The sequence below is a fragment of the Lynx canadensis genome, chromosome F1 (genome assembly GCF_007474595.2).
Source record: "Lynx canadensis isolate LIC74 chromosome F1, mLynCan4.pri.v2, whole genome shotgun sequence".
Classification (NCBI taxonomy): Eukaryota; Metazoa; Chordata; class Mammalia; order Carnivora; family Felidae; genus Lynx; species Lynx canadensis.
Window position 1 is genome coordinate 2,913,933 of NC_044319.2, and position 17,186 is coordinate 2,931,118.

At 44.9% G+C, this 17,186-nt stretch overlaps 1 protein-coding gene across 9 annotated transcripts in view; it reads right to left on the reverse strand.

The window, feature by feature from the left end:
• The window catches only part of CDC42BPA (CDC42 binding protein kinase alpha), a 317,618-nt gene that overhangs the window by 141,204 nt on the left and 159,228 nt on the right, over positions 1–17,186 (reverse strand). For all 9 annotated transcript variants that reach the window (XM_030301801.1, XM_030301804.1, XM_030301802.1 and 6 more), the window contains exons 9-11: positions 16,858–16,937; positions 14,760–14,926; positions 218–340 (exon numbers count right to left, since the gene is read on the reverse strand). In XM_030301801.1, the coding sequence (XP_030157661.1) occupies positions 218–340; positions 14,760–14,926; positions 16,858–16,937 (370 nt within the window). The remainder of the gene's footprint in view (positions 1–217; positions 341–14,759; positions 14,927–16,857; positions 16,938–17,186) is intronic.

Sequence of the window (17,186 nt, forward strand, 5' to 3'; positions counted from 1 at the left end):
CCCATGCTCATGTTTCTCATGTACTGCAGAAACTATTTTTTCCCATACCGAAATGTGAGTTCCTTGACAGCAGAAACCATTCTGATTTGCTCTCCCCTTCCTGGTGCAGAGCTCACATTACATAACATGAGACAGGCACTCAGTATATATTTTGTGTGTGAACAACATTTTTTTTAAACCTACTAATCTGAATGAATAGTGAATCACAGAAATTTACCTCTTACTTGTTTCCTTAGTTTTTCAATTTCTTCTTTTAAGGTTTTGATCTCTAAATCTTTGCTTGCCGTGAGTGGACCGTCAGCAGTTGAATACTGCAGCGCTTGAACAGTCTGTGTTGACTCTTTAAAAAAAAAAAGAATAAAGGATAAAATGAGAAATATGGCCATATTAAAATTTTTTTTAACTAACAGCAATATATTTCTTTTTTTTAATGTTAATTTATTTACGCTGAGACCAAGCGAGCAGGGGAGGGGCAGAGAGAGAGGGAGACAGAATCCCAAGGAGGCTCTGCACTGTCAGCACAGAGCTCAACACGGGGTTCGAACTCATGAACCGTGAGATCATGACCTGAGCCGAAATGAAGAGTCAGATGCTTAACCAACTGAGCCACCCAGGCGCCCCAATATATTTCTTTCTAGAGAAATCCATATATAATTCTACTGATCAAAACATCTACTCAAAAAGCATGCAAACACATCACAATTAAATCCCAAAACTCCAACACATGTGTCTTTAAAAGTATAACAGACGTAGGAAAGGACTGGCCTTCTACCAAACACAGCAGGTGCACTTCACCAGCGACTCAACCCATTCAGGTCCCTTTCATTCTGGCAAGAAGGGTCATCATGTGGTAACCCAAAAACCTCCTGGGTCAGATGATGGATTAAAAACCGTCTGGTGTGTGGAGGGAGGTTTAGAGATGTTAACACCAGTTGACCTTGAAAAATGCAGGGGGTTTGGGGCACTGATCCTCCCCCATGCAGTTGAGAATCTGTGTATGACTTTTTTTTTTTGAAATTTTTAAAATGTTTATTTATTTTTGAGAGAGAGAGAGAGAGAGATAGAACATGAGCAGGGGAGGGGCAGAGAGAGAGAGGGAGACACAGAATCCGAAGCAGGCTCTAGGCTCTGAGCTGCCAGCACAGAGCCTGACGCGGGGTTCGAACCCACGGACTGTGAGATCGTGTGACCAGAGCCAAAGTCCGACGCTTAACTGACTGAGCCACCCAGGCGCCCCGAAAATCTGTATATGAGCTTTGACTCCCCGAAAACTTAACTACTAATAGCCTCCTGGTGATCAGAAGCCTAACCAATAACATAAACTGCCGATTAACACAGATTTTGTAATCTATGTGCATTATACACTGTATTCTTACGATAACGTAAGCCAGAGAAACGAAAATGTTACTGAGAAAATCATGAGGAAGAGAAAACACATTTACACTATGATACCGTATTTATCAAAAAGGAAGTAAGTGCACAGGACCACGCAGTTCAAAGCTGCACCGTTTCAAGGGTCGAGTGTATACGATGTACAGAAATGCCAGCCTCCAGATTTTATGTAGGACTCTGGCTACATAAATTTAGCTAAAACAGATTACTTTATCTTGCGGTTCTACTCAGAAGATGCAAAGTATTAAAGAAATGTTAACTCTACTGAAGTGTTTTTCCAGATATTAGCAGAAGATCTGGAAAAAACGCAAACTTTAAAAGAATTTTATGTCAGAAACAAAACCACCCTGTGCTACAACAGTTGCAGCACTATTTTATGGAGGGTTGGCCATAGTAAGTCTCCACCTTCACCGTAATCGTCTGTCACTACAAATCATAACTGATTGCTTTATACCAGTTACGTTATTTTATACTGCTTTATGTAACTTATATTATTTCTATGGCATATTATTACTTATATATATTACTTATATTTTACACACACACACACACACACACACACACACACACACACACACACAAGCTCCAAAACATTGCGGCCTTCAAAGGAGGGGGGTTTTCTAATTAATTTTCACCATCTGTACAGAGAATAGTATCATCATCTTTCTATGCACGGTGGCCGATAAATATTTGTTAACTTGAACTAAAGGTGTAAGAAATACCTATTGCGCATCCGACCGTGATCTTCTGCATCCAATAAGTACATCTTATACGTTTATTTTTGGGTTCAAAACATGGTAAATATTGGTATATTTGGTATTTCTTATTTTTAAAGAAACATCCCTTGTTTGTTTTAAGAAGACACCGAAGTTGGGAGTAGGAGAAGGGAGATCTAAAAATAGCCCTGGGGTACTAGTAACAGCTACTTTTCTTCCTAGACTCCACTTCCGGTCTGCTAAAACACCCATTACCTGTCTGCTGGGGTTATTAGCCATTCTTATTCTCTCTTTGAATAACAATTTCGCACATTGTTCACTGCGCTTACCATTACGACCCTTTTCATTACTCCTAGTAAACTCTCACATCAAAATAGACAATCCACCCAACACTCTGGCTTTCTGGCACACAAACCCCCCCAAGGCAGACACTGTTGGGGCTTTTTACCTAGAAGCGATTCCCCTCTCACTGCTTGTGAACCACATTCCGGCATCAGGCTCCAAGGCAGACCAGCCAAAGACAGAAGACGCTTCGAATCAATCATGGTAGTCCCACGCTACGTGCCGAGTACCGGTTAAGAATTAGGTATGTGACCTAGTTAGAACTCCCAGTGCCTTGAGAAGAAGTCCCCTAGGGGCTTCCTGGAAGAGTTTTAATCTCCTGTGGAGTAAGAGATGGATGAAAGGAAAGGAACCTTCTTTCAGTCTCCGCACGTGTGTGCACACGAGGTCTGGGACTTGGGCAGTACGGCAGAATCGGGAGGGGAAAGCCGTGAACATCAAAGGGAAGCTAAGCCCCAAATCGGTCCCGCAATGGTCTTACTTCTGCCATCCTGAGATAACAAATCCATACTATTTAAGAAGTTTATGACTTGCAGCCCAAAACAACCTAGCTGGGAGACTTTTTTCCAGCTACACCGCCAGATCCGCGGGTCACAGCCCGGACCCACGGCTCCTGCCTCACGTGAACCTAGAAATGTGTATGTGTGCAGGTGGCAGGGGGGGGGTGTTCATACAGGCACGGGACCAAGAAAGCTCAGCATCGTACAGAACGTGAAGCAGAACGTGAAGCAGGCTCCCGTGTCACAGAGTGGAACTGCTCCTCTGCTGGCGGTTGGCCCACGGAGAAGTGCTCCTGGAAGCCCGGCCGAGACTCGGTAACCGCACTGCCTCCGAGACCGTGACTGCAGCTACACCTCTCTCTGTCTCTTATCTCCACAGTGCACTTACTCCAGGGACCACCTCACTGATTCCTCGTTCCCACCGAGAGATTGAATCCACTGTTGTGACATTATTCGGTCTTTTTCTCTTTTCTTCCTTATTTGCCCGGGTTAGATCCCATGGTCCATCGCTACAGGAACTGCTCTGCAAACCCACCTTCGGCCTGTCTGCCCTCCGCTCCTCGGTGACACGGCCTGGAAGGCGCCCGTGTCGGCCGAATGGGACTCTCCCACTCCATGCTTCCGTCACGGAGGCTGACAAAGTGGCTGAAGGAAACGCAGTCACCTGACACTCACGTCTGCTAATACTGACCATCTGGCGACGACTGGCAGTCCTAAACCATTTCTCCAGAGCATGCGGTCTTCTGTGAACTGACCATCTCACGCGGTGTCTTCATCTTGACAAAAATCTCACGGTCTCCACCTTCCTTGTTCGCAGTTGATGGGCCCTGCTTTGTATTTGATGTTGCGTCTGTGTCCTCAAAGTAGAAAGTACGCGCTGCGAGGGCCAGTACTGTCCTCTTTTTCTGTTCACCGTCACCCCCCTAGTTGTGTGCAGAACAGTTCCCGGGCCGTCAGTGTTCAATAAACAGCTGGTAAATGGATGGAGTAGCTTACACGTAAACTGTGCCACTGCATGAAATGGGCGTTGATACAAAAGACCATGATGTCTTATTTTCACTGGGTTTGCTTTGTGAAACGATACCACCCACACAGAGCGATACTGCCTAAGAACACGTGAGATCATTTAAAACATCCCCAAAGCCTCCTATACAGCAATCTTCTCATTCAGAACAGGAAGGAGTAGGAAGCACCAGGTCATTGCTCCATCACTCCTGCTGCAAAAAGTCCAAGAATGTAACTTGCAAAAATCTTATTTTTACAGAAATCAAGTATCTGAGAGAGCAGAGAGGACGCAGGACAATGAAACAGGGAGGGAACAGCCATTCTGAGGCGAGAAGACTCTGGCAGCTGGCTCCGATTTTTGAACTTTACCCAGTTCTGTGGCCAGGCTTAGGCCCCAGCTTGCCCTAAACGGAGCGCTGTTATGCTGGAGGAAAAACACACCAGAGCTTCTGGAGAATGGGTGGGGCTGCTGAAACAACTCGGAAACCTCCAGATCCCTAAATATGTGCTGCTATTTTCATCGTGGTGTCTTTGTTGTATCTGGAGACTGCGTGGGAAGTCAGGGGCTTCTAAAATGCGGACTAAAATCTCCTCCGGTACTAGAGTATTTGAGAAACAAGAGTCTTGCCTCAGGAGAAGAGTCTGTCTCAAATACGTGGCCAGTCTCCCCATCAACACATTTGCCAAATAGGAAAAGGGCACGGGGTAGGAGGCTAAAGGGCAGAGTGAATCGCCCACACTTTGCAGAGTGAGGAAGAGAGCCCCAATCTGGCTCTTTCTAGATCTCCCTTTATGATACTTGAACCCGGAGGTAGGCTGAGCCAATGAAATCTGCAAGCCAGCCTTGTCCTAGCTCAATTCCGGTTAGGGGGAGCTCTAGGAGAAACCGAAAACTTGTGTTACAGCGCCACCTTCTGGAAAACAAAAGAAAGGCTCCTGAATGACAACCTGTTGAACCCTTAGAATCCAAGGAGACAAAACCTTCCCTAAGTAAGAAAGGTGTCTGCTACTTCAAGTGTGACCACAGAGGTACATTTCATGACGCACTATGAGAAAACCACAGTGATACGGTTTCACAAAAAGAAAGGACTGTTTTCCAGCAACTAAATGCAAAGACATGAAGCACTGTGTTCTCACAGATAAAAAATTCAAAATGGCGGTTAGGAAGAAATTCAATGAACTATGAGAAAACTCAGAAAGGCAACTCAGTAAACTCAGGAATAAAATTAGCGAACAGAAGGGGTACTTTACAAAAGAGGCTGAAATTATGAGAAAAACGCAAACAAAAATTCTGAAGCTGAAGGCCTCAATATATGAGGCTGAAAAATGTGTGACCAAGCACTGGAGGCACCTGGGGGGCTCAGTGGGTTGAGCACAGATTCTTGGTTTCAGCTCAGGTCACCATCTCATGGGTCGTGGAACTGAGCCCCGTGTCGGGCTCCGCGCTAAGCGTGGAGCCTGCCTGGATTCTCCCTCTCTCTCCCTCTGCCCCTCCTCTCTGCTCATGCTCACTCTCTCTCTCCCTCTCTTTCTAAAAATAAATGTTAAAAAAATTTTTTTTAAAAAGCACTGAAAACAGAGCAGATCAAGAAGCAGATCAAAGAGAATACATGATTTGGAGGGGGGGAATCTAGAAATGATTCAGGTGGAAGAGAAGAGAGATCTGAGATTTTTAAAAAGTGAAGAAACTCCACAAGAGTTACCATACTCTATCAGACAAGCGAACCTAAGGAAAATGAGGATACCACAGGGAGGTGGTTTATTTAAAGAAAAAATAGCTGAGAACTTCCCCAAACTGGAAGAACTGGTCATAAAAGTCCACGCAGCTGAATAGGACACATTACTATCTCAATGAAAAAAGAAGATCTTCACTAACACACCTTATAATGAAACTGTCAAGAGTCAATGGTAAAGACTTTTTTTAGTTTCTTTGAGACAGAGAAAGAGAGAGAGAACGAACATGCATGCGAGCAGGGAAGGGGCAGAGAAAGAAGGAGACAGAGAATTCCAATCATGCTCTGTACTATCAGTACACAACCCAATCCCATGGACCGTGAGATCATGAGCCAAAATCAAGAGTCAGACATTTAACCAACTGAGTCACCCAGGAGCTGCATCAATGGTAAAAAAAATTTTACCAGGGGGAAAAGGGGGAAAAGGGATGTGACTTACACCCATTAGGCTATCAACAGATTTCTCGGCAGAAACCACAGAGCAGGAGAGAGTGGAATGACATATCCAAAGTACTGACAGATAACCAAGAATATTCTATCCAGCAAAGTTATCCTTCTGATATGAAGGAGAGATAAAGGCTTTCCAAGAAAACAATAGCTAAGGTAACTCACCACCATCAGACCTGCCTTCAAGAAATGTTGAAAGGAGCTCTTAAAACTGAAACAAGGGGTGCCTGGGTGGCTCAGGCTGTTGAGCGTCCAACTTCGGCTCAGGTCATGATTTCACAGTTTGTGAGTTCGTGCCCCATCCTGGGCTCTGTGCGGACAGCTCAGAGCCTGGAGCCTGCTTCGGATTCTGTGTCTCCCTCTCTCTCTGCCCCTCCCCTGCTTATGCTCTATCTCTCAAAAATAAATAAACATAAAAAAACTGAAAAAAAAAAACGGAAAATGAAAGCACACAAAATTCTGATTCAGATGACAGACATTCAGAACTAGAAAACTGTAACCTTATTTCAGAATAGTGTGTCACATACTTAAGGATAGCATAAATGTTAAAGGAAAGGAGCATTTAAAATAACTATAACTACTACAATTTTACTTTTTAAAGTTTATGTATTTTTGAGAGAGAGAGAGACAAAGTGTGAGTGGGGGAGAGGCAGAGAGGCAGGGGGGACACAGAATTCGAAGCAGGCTCCAGGCTTTGAGCTGTGAGCACAGAGCCCGACGTGGGGCTCAGACTCACAAACCCTAAGATCATGACCTGAGCCAAAGTCAGATGCTTAACGACTGAGCCACCCAGGCGCCCCTAGCTACTACAATTTGATAACAAATTCACAGCATAAGAAGAGAAAACTTGTGATACCAAAAGTGTAAAAGGGAAGGCATAAAAGGATGGAACCTTTATAGGTGAATGAAGCTGCTATCATCAGAGTCAGGACTATTTTATCTATGAGACATTTTTTTTTTTAATTTTTTTTTTCAACGTTTATTTATTTTTGGGACAGAGAGAGACAGAGTATGAACGGGGGAGGGGCAGAGAGAGAGGGAGACACAGAATCGGAAACAGGCTCCAGGCTCTGAGCCATCAGCCCAGAGCCCGACGCGGGGCTCGAACTCACGGACCACGAGATCGTGACCTGGCTGAAGTCGGACGCTTAACCGACTGCGCCACCCAGGCGCCCCTATCTATGAGACATTTTATGTTAACCTCATGGTCACCACATGGCAAAAATCTAGAGCAGAGGCACAAAAGATTAAAACAGGAAGGAGCCAATCACCATGGAAAACCACCAAGTAGCAAAGGCAGACAGAAGGAGAAGTTAAAGGAAACAACGGAGAGACAAAATAACCAGAAGGCAAAAGAGAAAATGGCAGTAGTGAGTGCTTACAAATCAATAATCCCCCTAAAAATAATTGGATCGCACTCACCAACAAGAAGGCATGGAGCAGGGGGAAGGACTTCAGAAACAAACAAACAAGGCCCAAATATATATGCTGCCTAAAGGAGACCTATCAGCTCTGAAGATACACACAGGCTCCAAGCGAAGGGAGGGAAGATAATACTCCAAGCAAGCAAAAACCAAAACAAAGTGGGAACAGCCATACTTCTTTCAAACAAGAGAGACTTCAAGCCAGAAATGGTAACAAGACAAAGGTCATTGTAGAAAAACAAAAGGGTCAATACGTTAAGAAGATATAATAATCTGGGGCGCCTGGGTGTCTCAGTGGGTTAAGTGTCCAACTCTTGATTTCGGCTCAGGTCATGATCTCTTGGTTGGATTGAGCCCCACATGGGGCTCTGAGCTGACAGCATGGAGCCTGCTTGGGATTCTCTCTCCCTCTCTCTGCCCCTCCCCCACCACTCACATTCTTTTTCTTTCTCAAAATAAATACATTTTTTAAAAAGAAGATATAACTGTAAATATATACACTCCCAACACCCAAGTACCGAAACATATTAAGCAAGTAGTAACAGATCTTAAGGAAGAAAGAGACGATACAATAATAGTAGGTGACTTCAATACGCCACTATTAACAATGGATAAATGGTCCAGACAGAAAATCAGCAAGGAAATGTTGCAATCGAACCCTACATTAGAACAAAGGGACTTAACAGACATTACAGAACATTCCATCCAACAGAAGCAGAATACACATTCTTAAGTGACAGCAAGACAGGCTCCAGGACAGATCACATGACAGGACATAAAACAAATATCAGAAAATTTAAAAAGAAATTATACCATCTTTTCTGACCACAATGGTATGAAATTAGCAATCAACAAGAGGAAGGCGAGAAGAACTACAAATATGTGCAAATTAAATGATTCTAAACAACCACTGGGTCAAAGAAGAAATCAGAACAGAAATAAAAAATTTTCTCAAGACAACTGAAAATGAAAATACAAACATATCAGATTTGTGGAATCGATGGAGTAAAGCAGTTCAAAGAGGAAGTTTTTTTTTTTCTTTAAAAAAGTTTATTGACATTCTATGCAGTGAATGTACTGTGCAGTATTAGTTTCCGGAAAAGATTTCAGTGGCTCATCACTCACATACAACACCCACTGCTCATCACAACACGTGTGCTCTGTAACACCCACCACCCATCTAGCCCATCCCCCACCCACCTCCCCTCCAGCAATCCTCAGTTTGTTCTCTGAAAGCTGATAGCAAAAAATGACCATATTAATAGAGAGATTTCAAATAACCTAATTTACACTTCAAGAACTAAAAAAAGAAGAACAAATTAAGTCCAAAGTTAGCAAATGGGAGGCAAAAATAAGGTTCAGAGCAGAAACAAATGAAATAGAGACCAGAAAAATAGCAGAAAGGATTGGAGAAACTAAGAGCTGGTTCTTTGAAAAAATAAACTACACAGACAAACCTTTATCTACACTAAGAAAAAAAGAGGAGACTCAAATAAAATTAAAGAGATGGGGCGCCCGGGTGGCTCAGGCGGTTAAGTGTCTGACTTCAGCTCAGGTCATGATCTCACAGTTTATGGATTTGAGACCCGCAAAGGGCTCCCTGCTATAAGCACAGGGCCTGCTTTGGACCCTCTGTCCCCCCTCTCTCTCTCTGCCCTTTCCTTGCTTGCTCTTTTTTTTTTTTAAATGTCTATCCACTCTTGAGAGAAAGAGAGAGAGGGAGGGAGGGAGGGAGGGAGGCAGGCATGAGCGGGGGAGGGGCAGAGAGAGGGAGATACAGAATCCCAAGCAGGTTCCAGCTCTGAGTTGTCGGCACAGAGCCCAACACGGGGCTCAAACCCACAGATGAGACCATGACCTGAGCCGAAGTCGGATGCCCAACCGACTGAGCCACCCAGGTGCCCCTCCCTGCTTACTCTTTCTCTCAAAAATAAATAAACATCTTGGGGTGCCTGGGTGGCTCAGTTGGTTAAGTGTCTGACTTCAGCTCAGGTCATGATCTCACGGTTAGTGGGTTCGAGCCCCACATCGGGCTCTGTGCTGACAGCTCAGAGCCTGGAGCCTGCCTCAGATTCTGTGTCTCCTTCTCTCTCTCTGCCCCTCCCTGGCTCACACTCTCTCAAAAATAAATAAACATTAAAAAAATTAGAAAAAAAATCCAAAAAAAAAAAAAAGAGGAAGAAATGAAAGAGACATTACAACTAAAACGACAGAAAATATATAGGATCATATACTATGAACAATTATAGGCCAGGATATTACACAACCAGAAGAGATGGATACATTTCTAGAAACACACAACCTACCAAGACTGACTCAGGAAGAAAGAGAAAGTCTGAACAGACCAGTAACGAATAATGTGATTGAATCAGTAAACAAAAACCTCCCAACACAGAAATCTCTAGGTACTGACAGCTTCACTGGTGAATTCTACTGAACATTTAAGAAAAACTAACAATCTTCCTCAAACTCTTCAAAATAGTGAGGTGGAGGGAATATTTCCAAGTTCTTTCTAGAAGGCCACAAAAAACTATAGACCTAGAATAGATCTAGAATACCAAAACCAGAGAAGACCACAAAAAACTATAGACCAATATCTCTGATGAATATAGATGTAAAAATTCTCAACAAAATATTAGCAAGCCAAAGTCAAGAACACAGTCATAGGATTATATATCATGACAAAGTGGGATTTATTTCTGGGATGCAAGGGTGGTCCAACATACGCAAATCAATAAATGTCATAGATCACCTCAATAAAAGATAAAAATCACACACTCATCTCAAAAGACACAGAAAAAGCATCTGACAAAACGCAACATCCTTTCGTGATAAAAACCCTTAACAGACTGGATATAGAAGGAACATAACAAAATAGGGCCATTTACAACAAAGTGACAACTAGCATTATACTCAATGGAGAAAAACTGAGAGCTTTTCCTCTAAGATCAGGAAGAGGACAAGGATGTCCACTCTCTCTACTCCTACTCAATATAGTCCTGGAAGTGCTAGCCAGAGCAATCAGGCAAGACAAAGAAATAAAAGGCATGCAAATCAGAAAGAGAAAAGTAAAACTGTTACTATTTGTTGACATGACTTTACATATAGAAAATCCCCAAGAGCAAACCCAGATAACAGTTGGAACTAATCAACAATTTCAGCAAAGTTGCAGGATGCAAAATCAACACATAAACCTGTTGTATTCCTTTACAGTAATGATGACACATTTGAAAAAGAAGTAAAGAAAACCATCCCATTCACAACAGCATCAAAAACAATAAACTACTCAGGAACGCTTTTAACCAAGAAGGACAAGATCTGTACAATGGAAACTGTAAGAGCTTCCTGAGAAACAGAAGACGACACAAACAACTGGAAAGACATTGCACGTTCATAGATCACAAGTATTAATACTGTTAGAATGTTTACACTACCCAAAGCCATGTACGGATTTAACATAATATCCATCAAAACCCCAAAAGGATTCTTCACAGAAACAGAAGAAACAATCCTAAACTCTGCTGTGGCATCACTAAAGACACTGCAGTCAGAGGGATCCTGACAAAAAGAACAAAGTCAGAGGTATCATGCTTCCTACTTTCAAACCACACTACAAAGCGACGATAATAAAAACAATACGTTACGGGCACAAACGTGGACACGCAGAGCAACAGAACGAAACAGAGCCTGAGATCAAATTGTGGCAAACGTGGTCAACTAATTCTGTAAGGGAGCCAAGGACACCCAATGGGGAAAGGACAGTCTCTTCAACAAATGGTGCTGGGGAAACGTGCAGAACGAGAGTGGGCCCCTCTTGCACCACTCACAAAAATTAACTCAAAATAGATCAAAGACTTAAACATAAAGACCTGACAGCATAAGACTTCTAGAAGTCTTCTAGAAGAGAACAGAGAAGAAGCTCCTGGACACTGGTCCTGGCAATGGTTTTCTGCATGACACCAAAAGCACGCGCAACAGACACAAAAACTAACAAATGGGACTGTCCCAAACACGGAAGCTTCCGTAAAGCAAAAGAAACAATTACTAAAATGAAAAGGCGACTTACAGAATGGGAGAAAATTTTTGCAAGTAACCAAGACGTGGAAACAACCTAAAGGTGCATCGGTGGATGAACGGATTAAAAACGATGGGGCATATGTACACAACAGAGTATTACTCGGCCACGAGAAAGGAAACGTCCTGCCGTGTGTGACAACATGGACGGACCCTGAGCGCACTGCACGGAGTGAAGCAGTCAGATGGAGAAGGACACACGCTGTACGATATCACTTCTATGTGAGATCTGAAACAGTCAAGCTCATAGAACAACAAAGAGTTAAACTGGTTACCGGGGACGGGGCAGGGGTGGGGGGATGTCATGTCACAGTACAAACTCACAACAAGTAGTAGAGAAATCATAAAGATCTACGGAGCAGAGTGGTCAATACAGACAGCCGAGCTGCACTGTAATTATGTGACATGGGAGAAGGCACTAAACGGTCCTACGACAGCAATCTCGTTACAACAGATAAGTGTATCAAATTAGTAAGTTGGACGTCTTAAGTTTACACAATGATATGCGGCAAATATATTTATTAGAATGTCAAAACAACTTGCACGATAAAGAGGAATTAATCCACATGCAGAGATCTTGGCAACTTACTGAAAAAATAGAAAGCAGTCTGTTTTATTGATGTCTGGGGAGTGTTTTTCTCTACTGGGCCTCTAAAAGTATAATAGCGAAATTTTATTATTGCAAAAACTTGACTCTTTCTCTCTTAAGAGTTACAAGCTTTTTGATTACATTCCTTCATTCACAAAAGGAGTTAAGTAAAATAAATTGTATGTTATGTCCTTTATTTTGGAGAAAATAAAGCAGGGAAGAGGGATAGTGAATGCTGAAGATAAAGCAAGATTAGCTTTCAGGGGCGCCTGGGTGGCTCAGTCAGTTAAGCGTCTGACTTCGGCTCAGGTCATGATCTCACGGTTCCTGGGTTCAAGTCCCGCGTCGGGCTCTGTGCTGACAGCTCGGAGCCTGGAGCCTGGAGCCTGATTCGGACTCTGTGTCTCCTTCTCTCTCTCTGCCCCTCCCCTGCTCACACACTCTCTCTCTCAAAAACAAATAAACATTAAAAAAAAAAAAAAAAGACTAGGTTTCAAATAGTGCAGTCAGGAAAGGCCTCATTTAAAGGTAATATTCAGGTAGAAACCTGAAGGATGTAAGGGAATGAGCCATGTGAACACCAAAGGAAGACAATTTCAGGCAGGGCAACAACTAATGCCAAGGCCCTGAGGTGGGGATGTGCCAAGCTGTGGGAAGAACAGCCAAGGAGCCCAGGGTGGCTAGAGGCAGAAAGAAGGATGGGGCAGCAGGGGGGTAGGGGGGCCTAGGAGGTGAAGTCAGAAAGGCAGGAAGAAGCCGGGCACAGACAGCGAGCCTGGCTGTTAAAGTGAGTGAGACGGAAAACCCCCGGGGTGGAGAAGAGGCCGTGAGGTAAAATGGTTTAAACTGTGCTCTAAGAGGATTGCTTGGCTGTTGTGTTGGAAACGATCCGGAAGGTGGGGGAGGAGGGGCGCGGAAGGTGGGGGAACCAGCGAGAAGGCTGTCATGGAAGGCAGGGGGCAGCGGTGGTGCTGTGAACAGGGAGGGGGCCGTGCAGCGAGCGATGCCCAGAGTCGGGATCCTCGGTGACAGCAGAGCCACCGGACTCGCTGGCGGCAGGATGTGAGCTGTGACAGAATGACAGGGCTTCCAGGTGCCTCGGAGGCTGCAGTTCTGGGCGCCTCGGCTCACGGGGTACTCGGAGGACCCTGGCATTCGGAGGTCAGAGCGCCGGGCAGAAATCAGGGAGCGAGACTGGGAATCACTGGTTCAACAGAAAACCAGGAGATTCGAGCATCCCAGAGCCCAAAGAAAGAGCTCTCAGGAGGGGGCGTGGTCCGGTGGGTCAAATGCGGAGAGGTGCGAAGACGCGGACCGGGCAGCACTCGCCAAGAGTCAACTTGACATCAGCACTCGTGAATTCGAAGTGGGATCGGTCAGCACACCACGTGTCCCCGGTACGTTACCGTCGGCCACACAGGAGCAGACATAATGCATTTAAACAGAGCTGGGGTCCTGGCAAAGGAGGGACACGTAGAAGAGGGAGCAACAGAGGTGGGGGTCCCCATGAGGGGGCTAGGACTGACCACGGGGCAAGGTGACAGGCTTGTTGGTAACGACGGGACTGAAGGCATACTGGAGGCACCAAAGGGGGTTCACCAGACCAGCGTGAACAGGAGATCACGCAGGGTCTGCTTGAAATGGAGATTAATAAAGATTTTAGCTGCCAGGGTCTCAAGACTGGAGTGGATGAGATCGGGCGGAGGACAAGATCATTGGACGTGAACAATCAAGAGACCAAGAAGTCGGAATATTGAAGAGGTCTGCCAACATGCATTTTAAGGTCACCAAGTATTTGGGGCGCCTGGGTGGCTCAGTCGGTTACGCATCTGACTCCTGGTGTTGGCTCAGGTCATGATCTCACGGTTCGTGAGTTTGAACCCTGCATGGGCTTCTACGTGGGATTCTCTCTCTCCTTCTCTCTCCGTCCCTCCCCTGCTCACGTTCTCTCTTTCTCAAAATAAATACATAAACTTAAAATAGACAGATAGACAGACAGACAGACAGAAAGAAAGAAAGAAAGAAAAAAAGAAAGAAAGAGAAAGAAAAGAAAGAAAGAAAGAAAAGAAAGAAAGAAAAGAAAGAAAGAAGAAAGAAAAGAAAAGAAAAGAAAAGAAAAGAAAAGAAAAGAAAAGAAAAGAAAAGAAAAGAAAAGAAAAACAAAATCACCAAGTATGAGGACAGGAGCGATGTCGCAGAGAAAGTGTGCTAGGAAGAGGAACTTTTTAGGATAAGGAAATATGGTAGGCACACCGAGCGGTATGCTAGGATGCGAAGGGCTCCTTGTCCCCAGACGTGTCTATGTGCACACATACGCACCCGCGGGGGAACAAGGGCTGTTTTGCGGTTTACTGTTAATGTCATGAGTTTACGTAAATGGTATCATACTGTATTCTGCGTGACTTTCTCCACTGGATTTTTTCCACCTCATAAAATAAATTTCTTTTCAAGATAAAACAACGCTTACAATACACAGTTCCTAAAATTGTGAGTCCAATTCAAAAAACGGAAAAATACCATCTTTAAAACATATTTACCTTGAAGCTTTCTGCTAAGTTCAAGTTTTTCCTGCTCAAGGCGCTTAATTCTTCTCTCATAAGCTTCCGTGGCCAAGTTGTTGTCCAGAGTCCTCTGAACGTTGACATCCAGGTCGAGGGAAGCGGGCCCGGCTGTCACTCGTAAACAGCTCCGATCAGAAAGAACACTGCGGAGACAAAACAAGGTGAGTTCACACAGAAACAGAAAGTCTGAAGGAAAAAAGAGCCTTTTGAAACTGTCCATTTAAAACATGGATTTAAATAGCTAATTACAGTTGGCCATCTCTGCAGTGACTGTAAAACACTTTTGCACAACTCAACACAAATGACTTTTTAGAAGAATTTTTAAGTGAAAAATCGTCCCACTTACCTTGAATTTTAATAACCACAAATCGTAAAATGAAGTTTGCTGAAAACAAGGTGACCACCCAAGTGAAATCACAGTCCAAAGCACACATCATGTCCTCGCTATCAAAATTTGGATGCAAAAGTGAATGCTTTCTTTAATTCAATACTGAGCTAAAAATATGTAAAGTGTTGGACATTCAACAGCGAGCAAAAGAGACGCTTGCCCATGAAGAGCTTGGCTTCCAGGGACAGAAACAAACCAGACAAATGAGTAAAATCTTCAGGGCATTAGAGCTGCCTGCTAAGAGACAAAGCAGGGAAGGAGTGTGTGTGTGGGGGGGTGTCGAGCATTAATGGGGAGGAAATAAAAATCTAGACAAAGTGGCCAGGCAGCTATCACTCAGAAAGGAACTCGGAAGAAAGTCCAGAGCGAGGAAGGGGACCAGCCAAGGGAGCCACAGGGGAAACAGCATTCCAGGCAGATGGAACAGAAGTGCAAAAGCTCTGAGGCGAGAGCGTGTCTGGCACATTCACAGGCCAGAAAGGAGATGTGTGTGGCTGGAGTCGAGTAAGCAAGGTAGAGAGTAGGGAGAAACAGAAAGATAAAGGAAGCCAGTCGTGCAGGGCCTTGTGAGAAGTTTGGTTTGGATTAAGATACGAAGGCACTGGGCATGGGAGGACAGTGGGGGCTGGTCCTGAACGGAGGGGCGATACGCTGTGACTTCTGGCAGGACCAGACGCGTTCAGAGAAATCCAAGAGACAACATTAGAAACACGTGAAGCGGGTGGTTGAGAGATTCTAAGTAGGAGAGAGTGGAGAGGTCTCTGCCGGGGACACACCAGCAAATTTCTGGCAGTGTGCCCGAGCGTAAGCAGGAAAGGTCCCAAGACTAAGCGCTGGGGCACAGGGCCAGAGACAGAGGAGTGGCCAGAGAGGTGAGAGGAGGCCAGGCAAGTGCCCCGGAAACCCCCCCAGTTCATCCACACAGACGAGAGCCCGGGGCCAGAGGGAGGCAGGTGGTCCACGTGTGAAGGAGCGTGCGGAAACCACCCGCCGCAACCTCTCCGTGAAACAGGAGGCGAGACTGCGAGGTGAGAGCACGGCGACAGAGGTTTCAGAAGAAAGTACAAAGCACGAAACAGTTACCCGGGGGAGCGGAAGAATGGGCACGGAGGGTAACACGGCGCACTTTCCAGGCAGCAAGAGGGGCGCGGGAGGTTGGTAACCACGAACTTAAGGAAGGACCAGCAAGAGCGGTCAGGTGTTTTTCTCTGGACCCTGAGCGGCACAGGTGCGGGCAGAAACGGGGACTGTAAGGATCATGTCACCTTAGCGAAACCATGTGACAGAGCAAGAGGCGGCCGAGGGGTCACGGGGCACACGAATGATTACAATCGCACTCAGCCTAAGCCGGGTAAGGAGGAACGGGCAGCGGGCAGCGGAGTGGCGGTCTGTGAGAAGACGGCCAAGGTGATGGGGCCTGCCTGGCACACGGGGTGTATTTGCTCAAGAGCAAGGGACTCTTCCAGTTGGTGCCCGTGGCTAAGGGTAAGATTCTGAGCTCTACTGTCCTTCTTTCTCCTCCAAAATCACTTAAAGTCCTCGTGTGTTTAACTTTTTCCAGCAGTAGCTTCATCCTGTATTGAAATTTTCTGTTTTTTTTCAAGGCTTTCTTGTACAGATTTTAAAACCTCAGTTCATTTTAATGGGCTTTAAGCTGTCCAAAGTATGTTAACTTTTCAAACTTACCAGCTACTAGTGTATGTGAAACCAACAAACGGCAGGTGGTGGCCAGAAAAGGCGGTATGTGTGGGGGGGGGCATCGTTTCCTAAGGGACGAGAAAACATCTGGTAAGAAATAAGCGACTGTGACCTGCAGGCCGATCCACATATTAGACGTCAAGCGGAAATACGGGCCCGTTGGATTCAGAAACCCCGATCTGGTTTGGTGCAGATGCGTAGTGACGTACGATAAAATTCTAATAAAAACGAAAATCGAGACTGAAAGGCTGACGCCGAGAGTCCAGTCATTAATCACGTATTCATACCTGCCGATCCGCCTCGTCGCTAAGAATTAT